Source organism: Vanessa cardui, chromosome 21 (assembly GCF_905220365.1).
Source record: "Vanessa cardui chromosome 21, ilVanCard2.1, whole genome shotgun sequence".
Classification (NCBI taxonomy): domain Eukaryota; kingdom Metazoa; phylum Arthropoda; class Insecta; order Lepidoptera; family Nymphalidae; genus Vanessa; species Vanessa cardui.
The window spans coordinates 11633803-11653930 of record NC_061143.1 but is presented as its reverse complement, the minus strand read 5'-3'; the positions used below and the strand labels follow the sequence as shown (position 1 = coordinate 11653930).

General features: G+C 33.9%; 1 protein-coding gene across 1 annotated transcript; it reads left to right on the top strand.

Annotated features, from left to right (window-relative positions):
• Positions 1 to 16691: 16691 nt before the first annotated feature.
• Positions 16692 to 19071, top strand: LOC124538815 (trypsin, alkaline C-like). Its single transcript, XM_047116021.1, has 4 exons — positions 16692 to 16803; positions 17148 to 17331; positions 17653 to 17908; positions 18730 to 19071. Exons 1-4 carry the CDS (start codon positions 16764 to 16766, stop codon positions 19033 to 19035), a joined length of 786 nt encoding a protein of 261 aa, XP_046971977.1. The 5' UTR covers positions 16692 to 16763; the 3' UTR covers positions 19036 to 19071.
• The last annotated feature ends 1057 nt before the right edge of the window (positions 19072 to 20128 follow it).

Genomic DNA, 20128 nt, shown 5'->3' with positions numbered 1-20128 from the left:
TAAATCTGTCTGTTTGTACTGTCCGTTACACTTGACCACAAATAGTACATAACCTGCTGTTATGATCTGTCAATAATAGATAAGCAAAGATTTTGTTACAGTAAACCTTGTTCGCAGTAAATATGAGGAATAATGTACAAAAATTGAATAACCCACCTGAGTTTCAATCGCGTGTATATATTTTGGTCTGAGTGAGAGAGTGAGTTATTTCGTAACGATATTGTAAAAGAATTGTTACAGGTTTATGCAATAGTAATACCAAAATTATATCAGTCAGGACAATTTGAGTTGGCCATGATAATCATAAAACACTATTAAAACCTTAATATATAAAATGCAAATAATAAATATAGAGTAATTATATAAATGATTATTGTCTCAGATTTACATTCATTACATAATTCAACCGACCTTTTGGACGCATATCTCGTAGTTTTTCTTTGTTCACAGGGTATTTTTCAAAGACAGACATGTACTTAAATGAAAATAAAATATTAAGTAACAATGATTACTGTTATTATAACTTTTTTTTTTTATAAATAAATAAAGTTATAATCCTTGGTGGTAGGGCTTTGTGGAAGCCCGTCTGGGTAGGTACCATCCACTCATCAGTTATGCTACCGCCAAATAACAGTAGTCAGTATTGTTGTGTACCGGTTTGAAGGGTGAGTGAGCCAGTGTAACTACAGGCACGAGGGACATAACATCTTTGTTCCCAAGGTTGGTGGCATATTGACTATGTAAGGAATAGTTAATATTTCTTACAGCTTGATTCATATGGGTGATGGTGACCACTTACCATCAGGTGACCCATATGCTTGTCCGCCAACTTATACCAAAAAAAACAACGACATTTCCATTACAATAACATACAGTGATAAGTACATCAACTAAGTTTCCATCGATAACAATAATTACATTTTCTTTTTCAAAACAAATACCTAACATACACAAATAAAATAGGTAACATTAAACAATTAAATGAAATTAATAAAATTAATAAATAAAGGTAAACCTAATGCAATCTATATTTTTTAACATTATACATTTGGAAGTAACTCTGTCTGTCTGTACCTTTTTCACGACCAAACCACTGAAGTAGAATTTTATGACATTAGGTATAAAGAAAACTTGAACTCCAAGAAGGAAATAGGCTATTTTTTGCTTCACACATAACAACCTAAACCGCGTGTGAAGTTACGGGTGACTACTAGCCAAGAATAAAATCATATATAGAAAAAAAAATTACAACATAGAAATGTTGTAATTTAAAAACGCAGGGCTATATAGGCTATAGAACATTAATAGTCTGGATCAAGTAATTTCATATTGATTTGAATTTCGAATCCTATCGTCATGAAATGTGCCACTTGCCAGCTCATTAACCTTTAGTATTAGTTCCGACTGAAATCAACAACGATCCTGCTATAAATATCGGGACAGGGAAGAATTTATATAGATTTAATGCGGATATTAATTTAATAAGTGATTTATAACAGAAATATGGCCCAGGTCGGCGTCTCGGCGCCGCGGACTGAGAGCCGATAACAATTAAACAGTAATGCAGTTGGCGCGCCGCTGCGCACGCGGCGGTACCGTCGCGGGGAAAAGTTAAACTGAAAAATAAAATTACAGTATAAATAAACTATATGTTTTGTTTTTTAATTATAGGTGGACAAATATATGGATAACTGATGATATGTGTACACCACCGCCCATCGCACTGTAAGAATAATTAAGCATCCCTTAAATGGCCATCAAATTGGACATCAACCTTGTGAGTTTAAATGTTATGTCCCTTATAAGACTACAGTGGCTCACTCCACTTTCAAACCAGAACACAAATTAGCCAAGGACATATTATCTTAGTTCGCATGGTGGTGCATTGACCATTAATGATTGGTTGATATTACTGATAGCGCCATTGTCCATGGGCAGGGATGACCACCTACCATCGGCATATAGCCTATTTGTTAGTAAAACTTGATATAAAAATTAAACAGTGAGTATCTTGCTGTTTCTTATTGAAACTATCTAAATTTGTGCTTCATTTAAATAAATAATGATAACAATTAACTGTTAAGAGTTAATAAGGATTAGTTCAAGAATATTAATTTAGATATATATCAATAAAAAAACCAGTTACTTCTTGTTATTCTTTTAACACTTTTCGTAACGAGCTTACATGTCAGTAATTATATGACACGCGGCGCCGTCTTACGCTTTTTATCAAACGGCACAGACGCAGGTGCCCGCTGTATTAAGTATATCCACTTCTTAGTACAGACCTCGATAGTAGAGACCAGCAAACGTAATACTACCTAGAACTTATTCTTTATACAATGACCTACTACTGTGAGTAGCTTAAAACGAATAGTTTTTATCTCCCCAGCTTGTTTATGGATAGGAACTTTATTATTTAGAAATTCCAGATAAGTTATTAGGAAATTTTAAAAGACAGTATTTAAAAAAAATATGATGTGTTTAAAAATCGAATTATCTATACATATAATAAAATTGGAGTGTCTGTTTGTAATATTAAAATAGCTCTTTTTTACTTAATGCATATGTATGTGTAGATGGTACATATACTAAAATAATTTTTTTTACAATTTTTGTCTGTCTGTTTGTTCCGGCTAATCTCTGGAACGGCTGGACCAATTTTGATGGGACTTTCACTAGCCGACAACTGATATAATAGGGAGTAACTTGGCAACAATATTTTTTTTTGTTAAATTCAAACGCGCACAAGGTCACGGGCACAGCTATAAAGATATTATTAATTGCGAAAGTAACTCAGGTTGTCCAGTGGTTACCTTATTTTTATCGTTCTGAATTTTAAATGAACCTGGGACTTTTTCCTCCTTTTTTTCCCGCTTTCATAAGTCTATCTGCTCTACTATGTGCGTCAAAGTGCAGACATGGGAGCCAATGGGGAGCAACCAATCAGAAATACAGTTGATACACAGATTATAAATAACTGGATATAAGTATCAATAGAATTATAGCCCATGAGGAAAGTCATATTACATTTAATACCATATTAAATCTGATAAGAAGCGAGATGGCCCTGTGGTTAGAACGCTTCCATCTTAACCGATGATTGTGGGTTCAAATCCAGGCAAGCACCACTGAATATTCATGTGCTTAATTTGTCTTGAGTATACGTTTGGCTGAGACGGTTTGTTTATCTTAGAGTAATTCTCATCTGATTGGTTTGTCAAATTAGACCAGATTGACGACATACACCCGCATTGGAACAGCGTGGTGGAATATGTTCCAAACCTACTCCACAAAGAGAGAAGCAGTGGGAATTTACAGGCTGTTGTTGTTGTTGTTGTAAATTTGTCTTTATAAATCTTCTCGTTCTCGGCGGTGAAGGAAAACATCGTGAGGAAACCTGCATGTGTCTAATTTCGTAGAAATACTGTCACATATGCATTCTATCAAACCGCATTGAAAAAGCGTGGTGGAATATGTTCCAAAAACCTTCTCCTAAAGTCATAGAAAGCCTTTATCCCAGCAGTGGGAAAATAAACAGGCTGTTGTTGTAGTTGTAAATCTGATGATTTTAAGTGTATGCAATACCAACTCAGTCTGGAGGCTCACCCCAAGTGACTACCACTGCGCAGACATCTCATCACCGGGGCATTTTAGGTGCGTTGTCGTCCTTTGCGGAATCAGTATGTTTTTCTCTTGAAGTTATTTAGGATCCAAAAAAACGCTTACGTACTAAAATAATTATGTTCATTGGTATGTAAAATATTTTAATCAATCAAATATAAAAATGGGTTATTTTTTACCAAGGGGCATAACTGTAGTCGTAACAGTTGTTGCTAAAACACTGATAAAACTTTTTGGGCAAGAAATATACAACAAAAGAGGTTCTATATATTTAAACAAAGAGGGAAGAATTCTATAAAAATATTTACTCGCTATAGCGAGTGGTTATAACCAAACTTATTTCGTTATTGTTATGAAAGTTCATGTAATGATGATGTAGATTTTCTCCAATTGAAAATAGCTCGTCAAATTCCATGATGTCGTGCAACAGCGATCCACATCGACGCATACTCCAAGCCGTCGTCAGATCTTAATAAATCGTCCATTCCACTGATTAATGCGCCCCAGAATAGATGGCGCTACGCATACCTTAACCTACCTGTGGAAATCAGGGCTAGCATTTCATACTTCTGATACTTCTATTAACACCTAATATACCTGGCTACACTATGTTCTTACTAAAAAGGTTTATAGTAATTGAATTCCTCATTAAAAGTACGAAGTATCTATGTAAGCAGTTATTACTATTATTAGTATTTAATCTCATAAATAAAAAGATTTGAGGAAGAAAAAATAATATACTTATAAAATTTACGGGACATTTATAGACAATGGCTTAAGGTCATACATCCAATATGACGTTATCAAATTAATAGTAATACTCGTGGGTGGACCCACACTGATAATCTTTACTAACATAATTAGGTTAGCATGTGTGCGTATACTCCTACTACATATATATACAATCGGCTTTGCACACGCGGATACATTTATATAAGAATAGCACATAGATTTATTCTGACTTCGATCTAATTCATTGAATTTCATGTGAATCTTAAATGAGCGGATTTATTTTTATTTGTGTGAAAATAAACTTCATTAGATATACTGGTTTTTTTTTTGAATAATTTTCGTATCTAAATTAATTATTTGTTATACTACCTATATTGGAATAATATATCGAAAACAATGTAAATTTCACCGGTTTGTTCTGCGTGTCGTGCGTATAGTACCCCAAAAGTATTACAGGTACCATTAAATATATTACTTATAAATAAAGATAATAACAACACGTGCTTAATAGTTGTTGATAGATTTTTTAAACTAAAAAAGTAAAAATGAAATTGAACTATTTTAAAACATATCACGTAATTTTAATACCGATAGAGTTTCTTTTTTATGGTATAGGTTGGCGGACGAGCATATGGGCCACCTGGTGGTAAGTGGTCACCATCACCCATAGACATTGACGCTGTAAGAAATATTAACTATTCTTATTATTGTATCGTCAATGTGCCATCAACCTTGGAAATTAAGATGTTACGTCTCTTGTGCCTGTAGTTACACTGGCTCACTCACCCTTCAAACCGGAACACAACAATACAGAGTACTGTTATTTGGCGGTAGAATAACTGATGAGTGGGTGGTACCTACGGACTTGCATAAAGCTCTACCAACAAGAAAAAGAAGACGACCATCTGAGTTTAGTATATTTAATTTAATCGCGTATTTATAAGATCAAAAAGACGTGAATATTTTTCTGATAAGGGTAAAATTCTTTCAAACCTCTACATATTAAATACTTAACCTCTGTGTCTATAATCTTGAATAAAAATACGTAATGTTATATTTTTAGTTATTAAGCAGGAAATAATGACTTCGATTTGTTTGACTCTACTTATTTTATGAAACAAACGATATATTTTTTACTTATTTATGAGCAAAACGAACAAATATGTTTCTTTGTGAAAGACAAAGTTTATTTTTTAATTTATGTACACAGATAATGTAGCAAATGACCAGCTGTGAGTGTGAGCTGATGGTGAGTCATCACTACTACCCATAGGTATATTTATATTGTAAGAAATATCAATAATCCCTCATAAACCTCAATAAACTTTCAATTAAAATTTCTATTTAGCCTTACCATAACAAGAAAATTATTCTTAAATAATAAAATAAACTAACTAATTGTTATCTATACATATTTACAATTGGAGTGTATATTTGTAATATAAAATAACCGCTTTATACTTAATACATATATGTATATACAAATAAAATATGATTTTTTGTCCGTCTGACTGTTTATTCCGGCTCATCTCTGGAACGGCTGGATCAATTTTGACAAGATTTTCACAGCAGACAGCTAATGTAATAAAGAGTACCAAGGATACAAAAATATTTTTTGTTAAATTCAAACGCGCACGATGTCGCGATATTACTAGATACTGTTGAAAAATGGACAAAAAATAGAATATATTGCATCAATATATCATGGAAATGCCTTAAATTATTTAAAAGCAATATTGTGTTCGTTCGTTGTATCTTGCTAATATTTATTAATTAATATTATTTTATAACGCGTTTATGCACTTGTATCATCAGGTATAAACAACGTCACCGAGTTGACATAATACGAGTATATATGCAGGCTCAATCATTGATCAAAGTCTCAAACCCGATGTTGGTAGATTTCTTAAGGAATCAGAATACTCTTGGACTCTGCCTCTTGGTCTAAATTATCGTGACAGGAGCAATTGCCTTCGATAACTGATATTATAAACGATCAACATTTTTTATAATTATTTAACTCAAGTATCCTACGACTTTTGTCCAAGCTCGTGGGTACCACTTATCAGATGTTCTACCGCCGAACTATAATACTGAGATACCATAGGCACGAGGAACATCTTTATGCCCAGAATTTACTACAAAATATAAATGTTTTCAATTATGATGTTCTTATTTTAAACATCTCATAGAAGGCACATTTTGGTTGGTGGCAGGTTGTCGAGAGTCGAGATGGCTTAGTATTTAGAGCGCGTACATCTGACGATGATTGCGGGTTTAAGTCCAGGCAAGCACCACTGAATTTTCATGTGTTTTAATGTGTTTATAATTCATCTCGAATTCGGCGGTGAAGCAAAACATGAGGAAACCTGCATGTTCTACCACACGTTGATCCACCAATTCACATCGGAGCAACGTGGAATATGATCCAAACAATCTCCTCAAAGAAACAGGAGGCTTAGCCCAGTCGTGGGAAATTTACAATTCCTTACTATTGTATTATTTGTGCTCTAAAATCCTATTTCATTTAAATAATACTAGTTATAACGGATTTTAATCGCGTATATTAATTATTTTGGAGTCTGCCCGTGACCACGAACGCTGTAAAGTGCTCGAAACGTCGGGATGTCCAAAATAATTAATATACGCGATTAAAATCCGTTATAACTAGTTTTATTTAAATGTGTAATAATCGCGAAAATTTAAGACAACATTATCCTATTTCATGTAAAAATATTTAGGTATGTACATATATATTTGATGCAATATCAGCTTAACGTTTCGTTTCATTACCTGTGCTGCAATCTACAAACCAGGCTTCAATCTAGTTCAATGGATAGATAAGGATCCTCTATGAATAATATTTCGTCCACAGAGGCAGCCCTACTATGAATAATGTGTCTGTTTGTAACGATCCCTTTTCATGAAGTCAACGATGACAGCGCAGAGCATACCGGTCGCCGGGCGTAATTTATTTCGATAGTTATGCCCCGTGATACGAAATCAGATGTTCGCGTCAATGTTCGTTGTGATTATAATGTTGTAATCGAACGTTATTAATAGAAAATTAAATTTAGGCTTTTCACGTTCAATCCCAATCTTTTCATAGGAAATTGCGAAGCACAGATACTTGTATGATAATATTATACATTAAAACCTTCTTTGAAAAGCGTTGCGTAATCTATTTTTTACGTATTAGCATATAAATTGTTTTCATACAGGTAATACAGAAAATACACCTGTTGTACAACTATAGTATTGTATTGTATAAATATATCTCTATCGAAGGTGTTGGTCACACGACCAACACCAAATCGTAGTGCAGTACAGTACAGAGCATTGTATTGGAATAGCAGTCATCTCTTCCAAAGGACAAGATGTATTAGCCCTGTCTGCTACTAACTACTACTACTATTATTAAAATATAATAATAAGACCTATTATATATAAGATAATATTACTCGCTAATTGGCTGATAATAAGATTCCTAAGACATTTTCTCCTCAACCTCCGTGGTCGAGTGGTGTGTGCATGAGTTTTCATGAGTACGCCACTTCGAGATCCAGGGTTCGATTCCCGATCGAGTCGATGTAGATTACCATTAGTTTTCTTTGTTGTCATGTGTCTGGGTGTTTGTGGTAACGTCGTTACTTCTGATTTTCCATAACACAAGTAGCACAAGCTTTAGCTACTTACATTGGGATCAGAGTAATGTATGTGATTTTGTCTCATATTTATCTATATTTGTTTTTTCTGCCTCGCTCAACCACTTTGTGAAACCAGCTTTCGCTGGGACCTTCAAGAAAAGAGCGTTCCTTAAAGGCCATGGGCGGTGGTAGTCACTTTCCAGCCTCGTTCTCGTTTGCTACCAAAAAAGAAAAATTACGGTTTCTAGTCAATGGAAATGTAAGAAATATGAACCATTTCTAACATTGCCAATGATTTGCCATACTGAGTACAGTTTTTATCTGCATTATTTAACAGTTAGACATTTCAAATATTGAATTTAAATTCTAATGTGTGTTTATGTATTAACTTATCGAGCACTGAACCCGTGACATCATGTTACATAAAATTACAGACATTAATGTTATCAAAAAACGATAAAAAATCTCTGAGTAAAGAATTATTTATCTTACACAAACTGCAATGGGTAATTCTACTAACAAGTAACGGCTGAGTTGTGTTCACGATTTATTTCCATCGGCTATTTCTAACAAAAATAAAAATCAGCTTAAAAACTGAGGGCAATTCTACTTATTTATATCGATTATTTAAAAAATAATCTGTTTTTTCCTTTACCACAGTATAAATAGCATATTTTAGATTTATGGATAGAGTAAAGAGTGACTACATAAGAGGAAGTTTGAAAATTGCACCGATAATCAAGAAGTTATGTGGAAGACGGCATCATCAAGGACATGTTATGCGGAGAAATGAGGAGCATATTGTGAGGAAGGTCTTGAGCATATATGTGCATGGATATTGAGGTAGTGGGCGACTAATAAAACGATGGTTGGATTGTGTGAAAGACGATATGCCTGGACAGTATGTTACTTGTGAGATGACGTCAGATAGAGAAGTATGGAAGAAGATATGCTGCGCCAACCACAAGTAAATCGGGATAAGAGCAGGATGTTGAACTTTGAATATTTAAGGTAAGGTTTCACTGTGAGCATAATATATGTATATATTAGTGTCAGTTTTTTTTCTTCACTCCACTCTTCCATATCACATTGTGTTATATAATCAACTAAAGTATAAAGAAACTTTTAATTAATACGTATAAAGAAAAGATAACTGACATTATTAATTACAATATACAATTACAATACAAAGTGCGTATGATTGTGTAAAGCGAGTGTGATATAAGTATGTGTGTGTTAATTTGTACATACAAAAATACTTTGATCTCGTCAACGATATTTATTTTTTCGTTATTATGCGATGCCAATAATATTTGAATTTCGAACCACAACTGGACCACTTTATATAGAATGGGTTAGAGAAATTCAACGATAAGGTATCGATTCTATTGCGATAAAGTGATTGAAGCGAATTCTTCCTAGAATTACCCTGATATCCATTTCACGGCTATCGGCGAAAATCGGCGTTGAAATTTGGAGGTTATTGTATGTTTCCTTTAGGTTTGATATAGTCTGTGTGATCCGTTTCGTCCCGGCGCACTGTATAGAAGTAAACTTTTTATTATTTTTTTATTTTATAGAATAGGTTGGCGGACGAGCATATGGGCCACCTGATGGTAAGTGGTCACCATCACCCACAGACAATGACGCTGTAAGAAATATTAACTATTCCTAACATCGTCACTGCGCCATCAACCTTGGGAACTAAGATGTTATGTCCCTTGTGCTTGTAGTTACACTGGGTCACTCAGCCTTCAAACCTTCAAATATATGCAAATATGATTTAAAACAGTCTTATAAATCTAGACAACTATCAGGAATACTAACAGTATTATTAAATAACCGTTAATTTCGATACTTCAAATGAGAGAGTTATTTATTTTACCTTTTTATGCGATTAAGTCCCCAGTCATGAGATCAACAGAACATTTGATCTTAGACTGGAGATCACATACCGCGGCGTGCGTGATGTAATTAACACATAACACCTGGCTTATTACGAATAAAAATAAACGGATTGACGAGTGACGTGAAATGCGCGCGCAATTAGCAGCAAGATGGCGGCACCGACGCGCCGGAACGCTAGAACGCTGAACGCAACCGAAAATGGTTAATGACGATCGCGTTTTACGGTGTTGGTTTAAATTTCCCACGGCTGGGCTAAGGCTTCTTCTCCCATTAAGGAGAGAGTTTGGAATGTATTGAATGAGAAGAGATGAATTATAAACACAAATTAAGCACATACATATAGTGATGCTTGCCTGGGCTTGAACCCGAAATCATCGGTTAAGATGCACGCGTTCTATCCACTGGGCCATTTCAGCTCTCGTTTCAGCCTTTGTCCAATCGAAATGAATCGGTAAGGAAGATTTAGAAGAAAATTTAGCAATTATTACTTGTAAAAATTTAACATTGAAAGACATTAAGTCAAGTTTCACCTGTGAGATACGAGGTGACTTATAGAATAGCTCTGGAGATCTTACGTTCCTTACTTATTTTCTAAATCACTTTCATCATCATTATTATTATTTTTTTTTAATACTTCATAGATTACCACAAAGCTTACGGTACAAAAGGCCGATTTAATTTCTGAAGGCGTTCTCTGCCAGTCAACCTTTAGGTTAAGCAGAAAAGCATGAAGGCGGTAATTAATAAGGAATTAACAATATAAAAAAATAAATGAACATACTTATATAAATCTAAATAAAAATCATATACATATATATCATATACATGTTAAATTTTTTGTTGAGATTATGAATACAACATCCAGAATTAACAATGTCGGAGACTTAAGGTGATGCATGTCTCAAGGTCTCTTTAACATTTTCAAACATCCTAGAATATATCTTATCTACAACGACGCCTTGGTACTTATATTACAAAAGAATGCCTTAATATTTGCCTTCAAATATTTAGTATGCTTATTTTTATAACCAGGCAGTATCACGATTTGCGTTTAAGGATTTTTTTAAATCAAAATATGTTTTGTTCTATGTAATGGGAAGGTCCATTGGTCACTTAATGATAAGTCACTATCGCTCTTAGACCTTAGCGCTGTAAGAAATATTAATACTTCCTTACATCATAACATACCACCTAAGTATTGTTTAAAGGTGGAATATCTGGTCACTAGGGAGAACCTACCACCAGATATTATCATATTTGATAGCGATAAATTTAACCAGATTTTCCAAGTGTTAGTTTGAAGTTGCCTAATGTATAAACCGGCCCGTCTAAACATGCAATACGTTATGTAAGATATCTCCAATTTTTCAAAGTTCAAATGAGACCTAGATTTATAAAAAATAATTCGTTATGCACTTGTTTTCATGGTATATTTATGTAGGTAACTTTTGAGATACAAGCAAGACTAAGGGTTCCGTCTTTAAAAACGAGAAAAAAATTACATTTGTTGTATACGTCTTAATAATTTATTTATTTTTTAATGTAATATTATTTTTTTAAAATAAATATCGACAATTTAATATTCTGTGAATATTTCAAGCGCCTACCAGTACCAGTACCAGTATCAACATGGAACAAAACATCATTTCTTGTGTGGGTTCTCATAATAAACCTTATCATTTTATTTTTTAGAACTTTTATTATTGTGACAACATAAATATAACACTTCATATTCTGAAATACATAAAAAAAAAGTAAAATATAAATATATTATACCTGATTTTGAAAGCAGAAAGTGTAACCTGTATAAGTACGTGACAAAACACACACTGATAGGTTAATAATTAGTTACAGAAATCGTTTCATAAAAATCCAATTTCTCTCTGGATGTTAGACCGATTTTGACGGGAATTTCACTGGCAGATAACTGATATAACAAGGAGTAACTTAGGTTACAATCATATTTTTTTGTTATATTCAAACGCGTACAAGGTCGCGGGCACAGTCAGTTATTTAATAAAAATAAAACTAATTGCAATTACTTGAAAGATATCTTAATTTTTTTGTTTCGAAACCAACATGTTTGAACTTTAAATGTATACGAGAGCTAATTAAATCCATTCTATTTGCAACGCATATCTTTGACACTAAAAATGGCATGCGCGCGGTGCGTACGAGGAGCTATTTGTGCACCGTGAATCAGTACTCGTATGAATAACTATCGCGGTCGATGTGTTATCGACATTTATATGAAAAACGTAAAAAAATTACTCTCAGTTCGAAATGACTTGGTGTACTGATGTTTGATTATATTTCTTTACGCTATGGAAAGAAACCATAAGCCCGTATCTTAATAATGGTGTCATTAATACATGATAACGTTTCTCGATTCAATTCAACTCTTAGTTAAATTTTACATCTTATTTTTCCATTTGACTTAATCTTCACAAAATAAATCTTTATCAAACGTAATATATCAACTACTTTTTATAATTAAATTTATTATTATTTATTATGATTGAATTTTACACCATAAATACACACTAGTGAATGCACTTTTTTATTTATAATAGACAGACAAGCTGGCAAATTGGGCGACTTCATAGAATGCGGTCACCAACTCCTAAAAATTGAATGATGTTATATTAACCATCTAAATCGAAAAGCATTGTAAATTAAGATGTTACCTTGCCTATAGTTACACTGGCTCTCTCGCCCTTCAAATCTGATCAATGTTAATGTTTGACTATGTAATAAAGAGAATAACAGAGAGCTGAGATGGCCCAGTAGAGAGCTGAGATGCCCAGTGGTTAGAACGCGTGCATCTTAACCGATGATTGCGGGTTCAAACCCAGGCAAGCACCACTATATATATGTGCTTAATTTCTGTTTATAGTTCATCTCGTGCTCAGCGGTGAAGGAAAACATCGTGAGGAAACCTGTCGAATTTCATCGAAATTCTGCCACATGTGCATTCCACCAACCCGCATTGGAACAGCGTGGTGGAATATGTTCCATACCCTCTCCTTAATGAAAGAGGAGGCCTTATCTCAGCGGTGGGAAATGTACAGGCTGTTACTTTACTACTTTATGTAATAAAGTCTAAATACCATGTATTCACAAGCGGAACATAAGACTGACTATTATCAGTGATAAGCTATATTGATCCTTGTATGTAATGTATATATCATGTAGACCCAGCTTCAGATAAACAGGAACATCAAATAATTAACAATATTCAATATGGTTTACAATATTTATTTTTACAGTTTTCTTTACAATCATCCATTATCTTCCGTATTTAAAGGCAGATTAACAATTCCCATGTCAAATGTAATAATATTCTATTTCTACTTTTATTTATAAAAATGTCAAACCAAAAAGTATTCATTACATTCATATAATTCTGTGACTGAATATAGCTCAACAGCTAGAGGTTATATAACATTTAATGATTATTTATAAATATTATATTTAAAATACTTTATAGGCTTACAATCATTATAATAAATATAAAATATTTTTTTCAGAATCGTAATAGTGATATTTCAGAGTCGTGAGTTATAACCTTGTTCTTACAGAATCGCTGCCATTTGATAGATTTGAACGTCAGTAAACATTTATTTAACTGATGGCGGTATAAATATCAAAAAATAGGCGCAGCTGAATACCACAGCGTGGCGATTACGGGCATTTCCTCTTATGCACAAGAGACGCAATCCACAGGCCCCAGTTCCCGGCAGACCAGTTATTTTTTTTTTAACATGATAGGTGGAAAACGAGCAGGAGGCTCACCTGATGGAAAGTGACTACAACCGCCCATGGACATCTGCAACACCAGGGGGCTTGCAGGTGCGTTGCCGGCCTTTAAGAAAGGAGTACGCTCTTTTCTCTTTTCTTGGAGGTCCTGCCGAAGAACGATCATCGTGGCGTGCAATTGGAGAGGCCTATGTCCAGCAGTGGACTAACATGGACTGTTGACGATGATGATGAAACATTTGTTTCCAGGCGGCTCTGTTATGACTGATTTGTGTAACATGTACAGTGTATCGGTACAAATCCACTGTTTCGGGTGTTATCATGTCAAATACGAGTAATCTTACGTCCATAAATTATCATATTAGTCTTATCTAGATTTATTTGTCGTAGCATTTCCGTTCGTTATATAATATGATACCTTGGTTGTCAAGTGGCTACCGTATGGGGCTGCAGAGTGGGAGATGATGGGTTCAAAGCCTGATCGGTCAATAAGAAGACATTTCTCTCCACAAATATTCAGTAGCCTTCCCAAAATTCGAGTTTGTTAAAAAGCTAATAAGGTCGAACGTATTGTTTATTACTTTGTTTATTTTATTTAAGTATTTTCGAAATTATTTCTTATTATCATACTCTTACAAAATTATCGATTGAGACGCCTGATTTTCAATATATACTTTTATCCGTGATAAAACTCTATCACTTTCTATCCAGTAAAACATAACTCTAGTATGAAAACTGTGATATTTCAGAAACAGTAAACGTTCTCAGACGTCATAACTGCTATGATTATTTTTTTTATCATATAACATAAAATAATCTGTCCAGAAATAATCTTCCTTGTCTTATCAGTAAATTAAGTTTATAATTAATATGACTGTAAATTAGGTCTTGATATTGGTTAAACATGTTATAAAAGTACAAGCACTGACGTCAGTATCAGCTCAAGTAATCTGTTGTAGGAGGTGTCAGTCAGCTGTTGACTCCAGGTGACTTAAGTATCTTGTCACAGGTCACACCCATTAATGTTTCACGAAAAGAAAGTACCTACCTATGTGTACATTAATATCAACGAGTTACCTTTCATTAACTTCAATGAATATTGGACAACATCACATACTCTGATCCCAATGCAAATAGCTATGACACTTGTGTTATGTAAAGTCAGAAGTGACGACGATACCACAGACAACCAGACTCAAGTCAACATAGAAAACTTATGAAATTTTCCTACATTGTCTCGGCCGGGAATTGAACCCGGGAACTCGGAGTGGACTCATGAAAATCGGTATACACACTACCCGACTAATGACGTCATTCGATAATTAATTATAACTAAAATTCAGCCAGGCAATCACAAACATATACATTAGAATGTGTTGTGTCATTATTACATACGATTCTTACACACACACCGCACAACTAGGCACACAACGTAGATAGAGACACAGAGAAGGAGTATATACCTACAATGAATATCACGCACATTTACGTAGCGTCGTTGCAACATTGAAGGAACAAACACATTTACTAAACATAAACTTGTGACGATGCAACCGATGAATATGTATAGATGATTATATAGCAACATAAATATAGCAATAGGTAGATAAATAGATAGAAATATACATATATATAGCAATAGATGTCTATTAAGCTATGGGACTATTTACTATATTTTATTGTCCTAAGCGTAACTACTTTTGACGAGAAATATTGGCTTTATTAGAAATGTCCAAACGAGATAACTAAATTATTATTATGAGTGTAAATAATAGTAATCACTTAGATATGAAACTATGTGTTATGTCAAATAAAAGTAGAAAATAAAGTAAAATTCCAATAAATTATTAAATGTTTAACTAATTGCAAACAATATACTTTAAGGAATAAAAAAAGATCAAAAGAATTACTTCTTTAAATATTCGATATTAACAATTAAATATGCAGGTGTCCATTTATTATATTTATCTTATGCGGTTTTATTACAATTGATAGATGTTTCGTCGATCCGCTATTTAAGTGCAGTCTTTAGCTTTGGGGCTGGCAGTGTTTGTATAAAAAATTAATTAGAAAATGGTAAGAACATAAAAGCATTAATAGTAATACTGACTGCCACGTTGATGTAGTGACTCGATAGAAGGCAATAGACGAGTATCTATTGCCTTCTATCGAGCCACTACACGGGCCGGTAAAGTTGTTATATTAATAATATATTCTGTTTTCTTGAAATTATCTGGTCTCCTAGGAGATTGGCATCTGTGAAATTGGTTTGGATGACTTAACCAAAAACGCAACAACAAAAAACAACAATTAGGCCTGTAAATTTCCCACTTCTGGGCTAAGGCCTTCTCTCCCTTTTGAGGAGAAGGTTGGGAACATAGTCACGCTGTTCCAATACGAGTTGGTGGAATACACATGTGGCTGAATTTCTATGAAGTTAGATACACGCAGGTTTCCTCACGATGTTTTCCTTCACCGCCGAGAAAGAGATGAATTATAAACACAAATTAAGCACATGAATATTCAGTGGTCCTTGCCTGGGTTTTAACCCGCAAGCATCACTTAAGATTCACGCGTTCTAACCACTGAGGCATCTCGACTTTTTTTAAATGTTGAAAACGAGTAACTACTGAGTTTCTTGCCGGTTCTTCTCGGTAGAATCTACTTTCCGAACCGGTGGTAGCTTCACTTAATTGTTAAATGACGATTCAAAAGTGCTTGTAAAAGCCCACTTGAATAAAGTATATTTTGATTTATTTTGATTTTGATGTTGGCTTTATACAACATCGAATTATGTTGAATCACACATATTTAATTTATACATCGGGTATGTCGTAACATCTGTGACATCAAACAACGAATATCGATAACGTCATACAAGTACCACAAAACATCGGGAATATTCTCTTTAAGTATTTTCAATGTCATTACAAAGGCAATAACAATAAACTATTTATCGATATTTTATTATTTTAATCTTAAATTAGAATTGAACTCATTATAAAGTTTATTTGGGTGTAATAAAGTAATAACGTATTTAAATGTTTTAGATTATTATCCACGTTTCGTTTGTGTTTAACTTCCGAAGTGACAATGGCTGCCTTCTGGTTTTTGGCGTTGACGCTAATTGCAGGTACCACTTTTCAGACTATAAATTATTAAATTTCACCGCCAGACCGGAAAAGCCCGATACAGTATTCTTATCGGTCTGATGGACCCAGTGCAATTACTAGCCTAAAGGACATAGACCCCCCCTAGACTAGTAATTGCATCTCTGAACCAATGTTTGAACCAATGTTTGGCGTTGACCTTCAAGTAGCCAATTTAACATGTAATGTAGCAACTATTTTGTTGCCATCCCAAATTATTTTTTGATTTAAAAATGTCATAGATAATTTTTATTATAATAGTTCTAATAAAATAATATTTTTTTATAAAATTTAGTATTGAAGTTAATTTTGGATATCTTATTTTTAGGAGCACATTCGGCTTCGCCACCCACGCGTATCGTGGGTGGTAAGCCCACCACAATCGAGAAATATCCTAGTATGGTACAGGTTGAATTCCAGAACCTTTTCACTGATATCTGGTCCCAATCTTGTGCTGGCTCCGTCCTCACCAGTAGATATATCCTGTCTGCTGCACATTGCTTCGAAGGAGGGTAAATGTATATGTTATTACATATTATATAATGTTTTATTACATAAAATTAAGCAACTATTTGTATAAAAATGTTTCCAATATTTATAACAATATTTTCTACTGAAACATTAAAATAAATGTTAGAAAACTTTATTACTTAAAATATAATTCATTACTATAATACTATAATTTTTCCTACGAGATGTTTTTTGCCACAGACTAGGAGCATTATTGTTCAAGAAATAATGCTATTCTTTATTATTTCATAAACGATAAACCCCAAAGAAAGACAGCCCACTTCTTCACCGATTGTTACAATATTTATGTGACTCTCCCGCAGTTTCTACAATCCAAATCTACGCCGCATCCGAGCCGGTTCCACTTACCGCAACACCGGCGGCGTGATCGTCTACGTCGAAGATGCTTACAATCACCCCAGCTACGGAGTACGGGGTCTCGACGGTGACATCACAGTGGTCAAGCTTCGTTCTCCACTCACATACACTCCCGTCGTTCAACGCGCAACTATTGTAGCTCAGGGTTCTATAATACCTGATAATTTCCCTGTCGTGCACGCTGGTTGGGGCACAACTACGGTAAGTTAACTTTCATAGAAATGTACCGTATTAGGTACTTTGTTTTACTGTATTCTTAAGCAAAAAATTCTATCTTATCAAAATCAAAACATTCGACATCCTACTTTGCTCACAGTTATCTGTAAAGCTACCACCGGTTCGGAATGTAGTCGAGAATGTACTCTTGTAGAAGTTTCTTTCTTCTTTTATACCTATACAATGATTATCATTGTTTCTTTCAAAAATACCTAAATTATACTGACTATATATAATACCGTTTTAAACATATTGTAAACCAACTGTAAGTATACTGTATACCTATATTTTTTAATAATCTCGAAGAGTGATGTTTCCAGTTTCAAGATTACAAATAGTATAATAGACAGTTTTGTAGTTTGTCCAAACCAAAATGCCATTTAAAATAAATGTATGAAAATAACCAAAGTAGTAGTAGCAAGTATAATAATCGAGCAACAGATCAGTTAATTTTCTTACTGCTTATGCTGTAGAACTGAGCCTATGCATCAAGGATGATAAAGGAACATTCCACTACAGTTTTGGGTCTAGAGTGACCTTAGAAATGATGTAGTATTAGTTAAATTAAGATCATTATTGTTAAATGACAGCTTAAGCGAGTCTTTATAAATTGGTCGACCTTTGAGTATTATTTTAACGATGCCAATGGCTTCATACATTTCATTTAAATTTATATAGATACTTTAAGTAACACAATTTCAAAGTTACGCAATCTTAAAGGTTTTACTGTATCGACAAATGGATATCTTGTCTTTATGTTATTTTGTTTATAACCCAGTGGTCTTCTTTTGTTTCTTTTTTTTCAGCATGGTGGTTCGCCATCCGATGTCCTACTAGACACCACCGTTTACACCGTTAACAACGCGGTATGCGCTGAACGTTACGCCACTTTACCAAACAGTCCCGCTGTCACCGAGAACATGATCTGCGCTGGTCTGCTCGACATTGGCGGACGTGACGCTTGCCACGGTGACTCCGGTGGTCCTATGTACTTCGGAAATATCACAATTGGTCTCGTCTCTTGGGGAGGTGAATGTGGAAACGGCACATACCCAGGAGTCAGCACCAACATAGCTTCTTACACCGATTGGATACTTGCTACTGCAGTTTAAAAGTATTGCAAAACAAAATATACCTAATTAGAATTATTTTGTTTTATTTTCTCAAATATTTAGTTTTATTGACCTTTAAGCAATTCTAATAAATTTCTAGATCAAGTAAAATAATAAATCAGTAAGAACAACATAAAACATATCATAAAATTAGCTGCAGTTTCCTTCTCTTGTTTGAATTGTTCTCATGATTTTCCATTTGAGGTTATAATTGTGTCCCCAGCAAAATATATTACTTTAAAATTTTTAAAGTTACTCTACACCAGTGGTCGACAACCTCTTGGTAGGGAAAGGCCACAAGGTAGCAAAATAAACTATAGGCGGGCCGCAGTGATGGAATTTACCTTATAAGCCCAATATACCTCCTACCCATAATTAAATAGGGTTAATTGTCATATTTTTAGAAAAAAAATGCTATTAAATTATTTTAAAAGATACAATACTTAATTTGTATACCTAACACTTGCATTATGTTTATATATGGCTTTATAGCTCGAAAAACAAGAAATGAAAACTACAAACGACCTAAATAGGAAACAGATTTTACACAAAGCTTAGTGTGATGTCTAAGGTTGCAATTGAGACTCTATTTTTTGTATGTGACGTGTCATATTTGTCAGCTTTTTACAAAACAGTTACGCGTGTTGCCGACTTGCTGCTTTGCACAAATCGTTCTCGTTCGTTCATATACATCAAAAATAGCGTCGGACCTAAAATACTTCCCTGAGGGACGCCGTATTCTACTATAATCATCATAGTGCTAGTCGAGTTTCCAATTATAAGACTTTGAAATCAATCAGACTATATATAACTTTTAACTAATTTAGTGGTATTCCTAGTATTCCTATATTTTAGAGATTTTCACATTGAAAATCATAGGTGACACATGTTGCACTGCACAATAATTACTGACTCTATGCAGTCGAATAACAGAGCAAAGATTTTGTGTTTCTTCCTTGTACTTCTCATAAAACCATTAATACTTTTCCGTACACAGAATATCCGTAACGTTTTATATATATATTGTATATGATGTTATTAAAAAAAAATTTTTTAATAACATCATATACGATATTGCTCCGTATATAGCAGT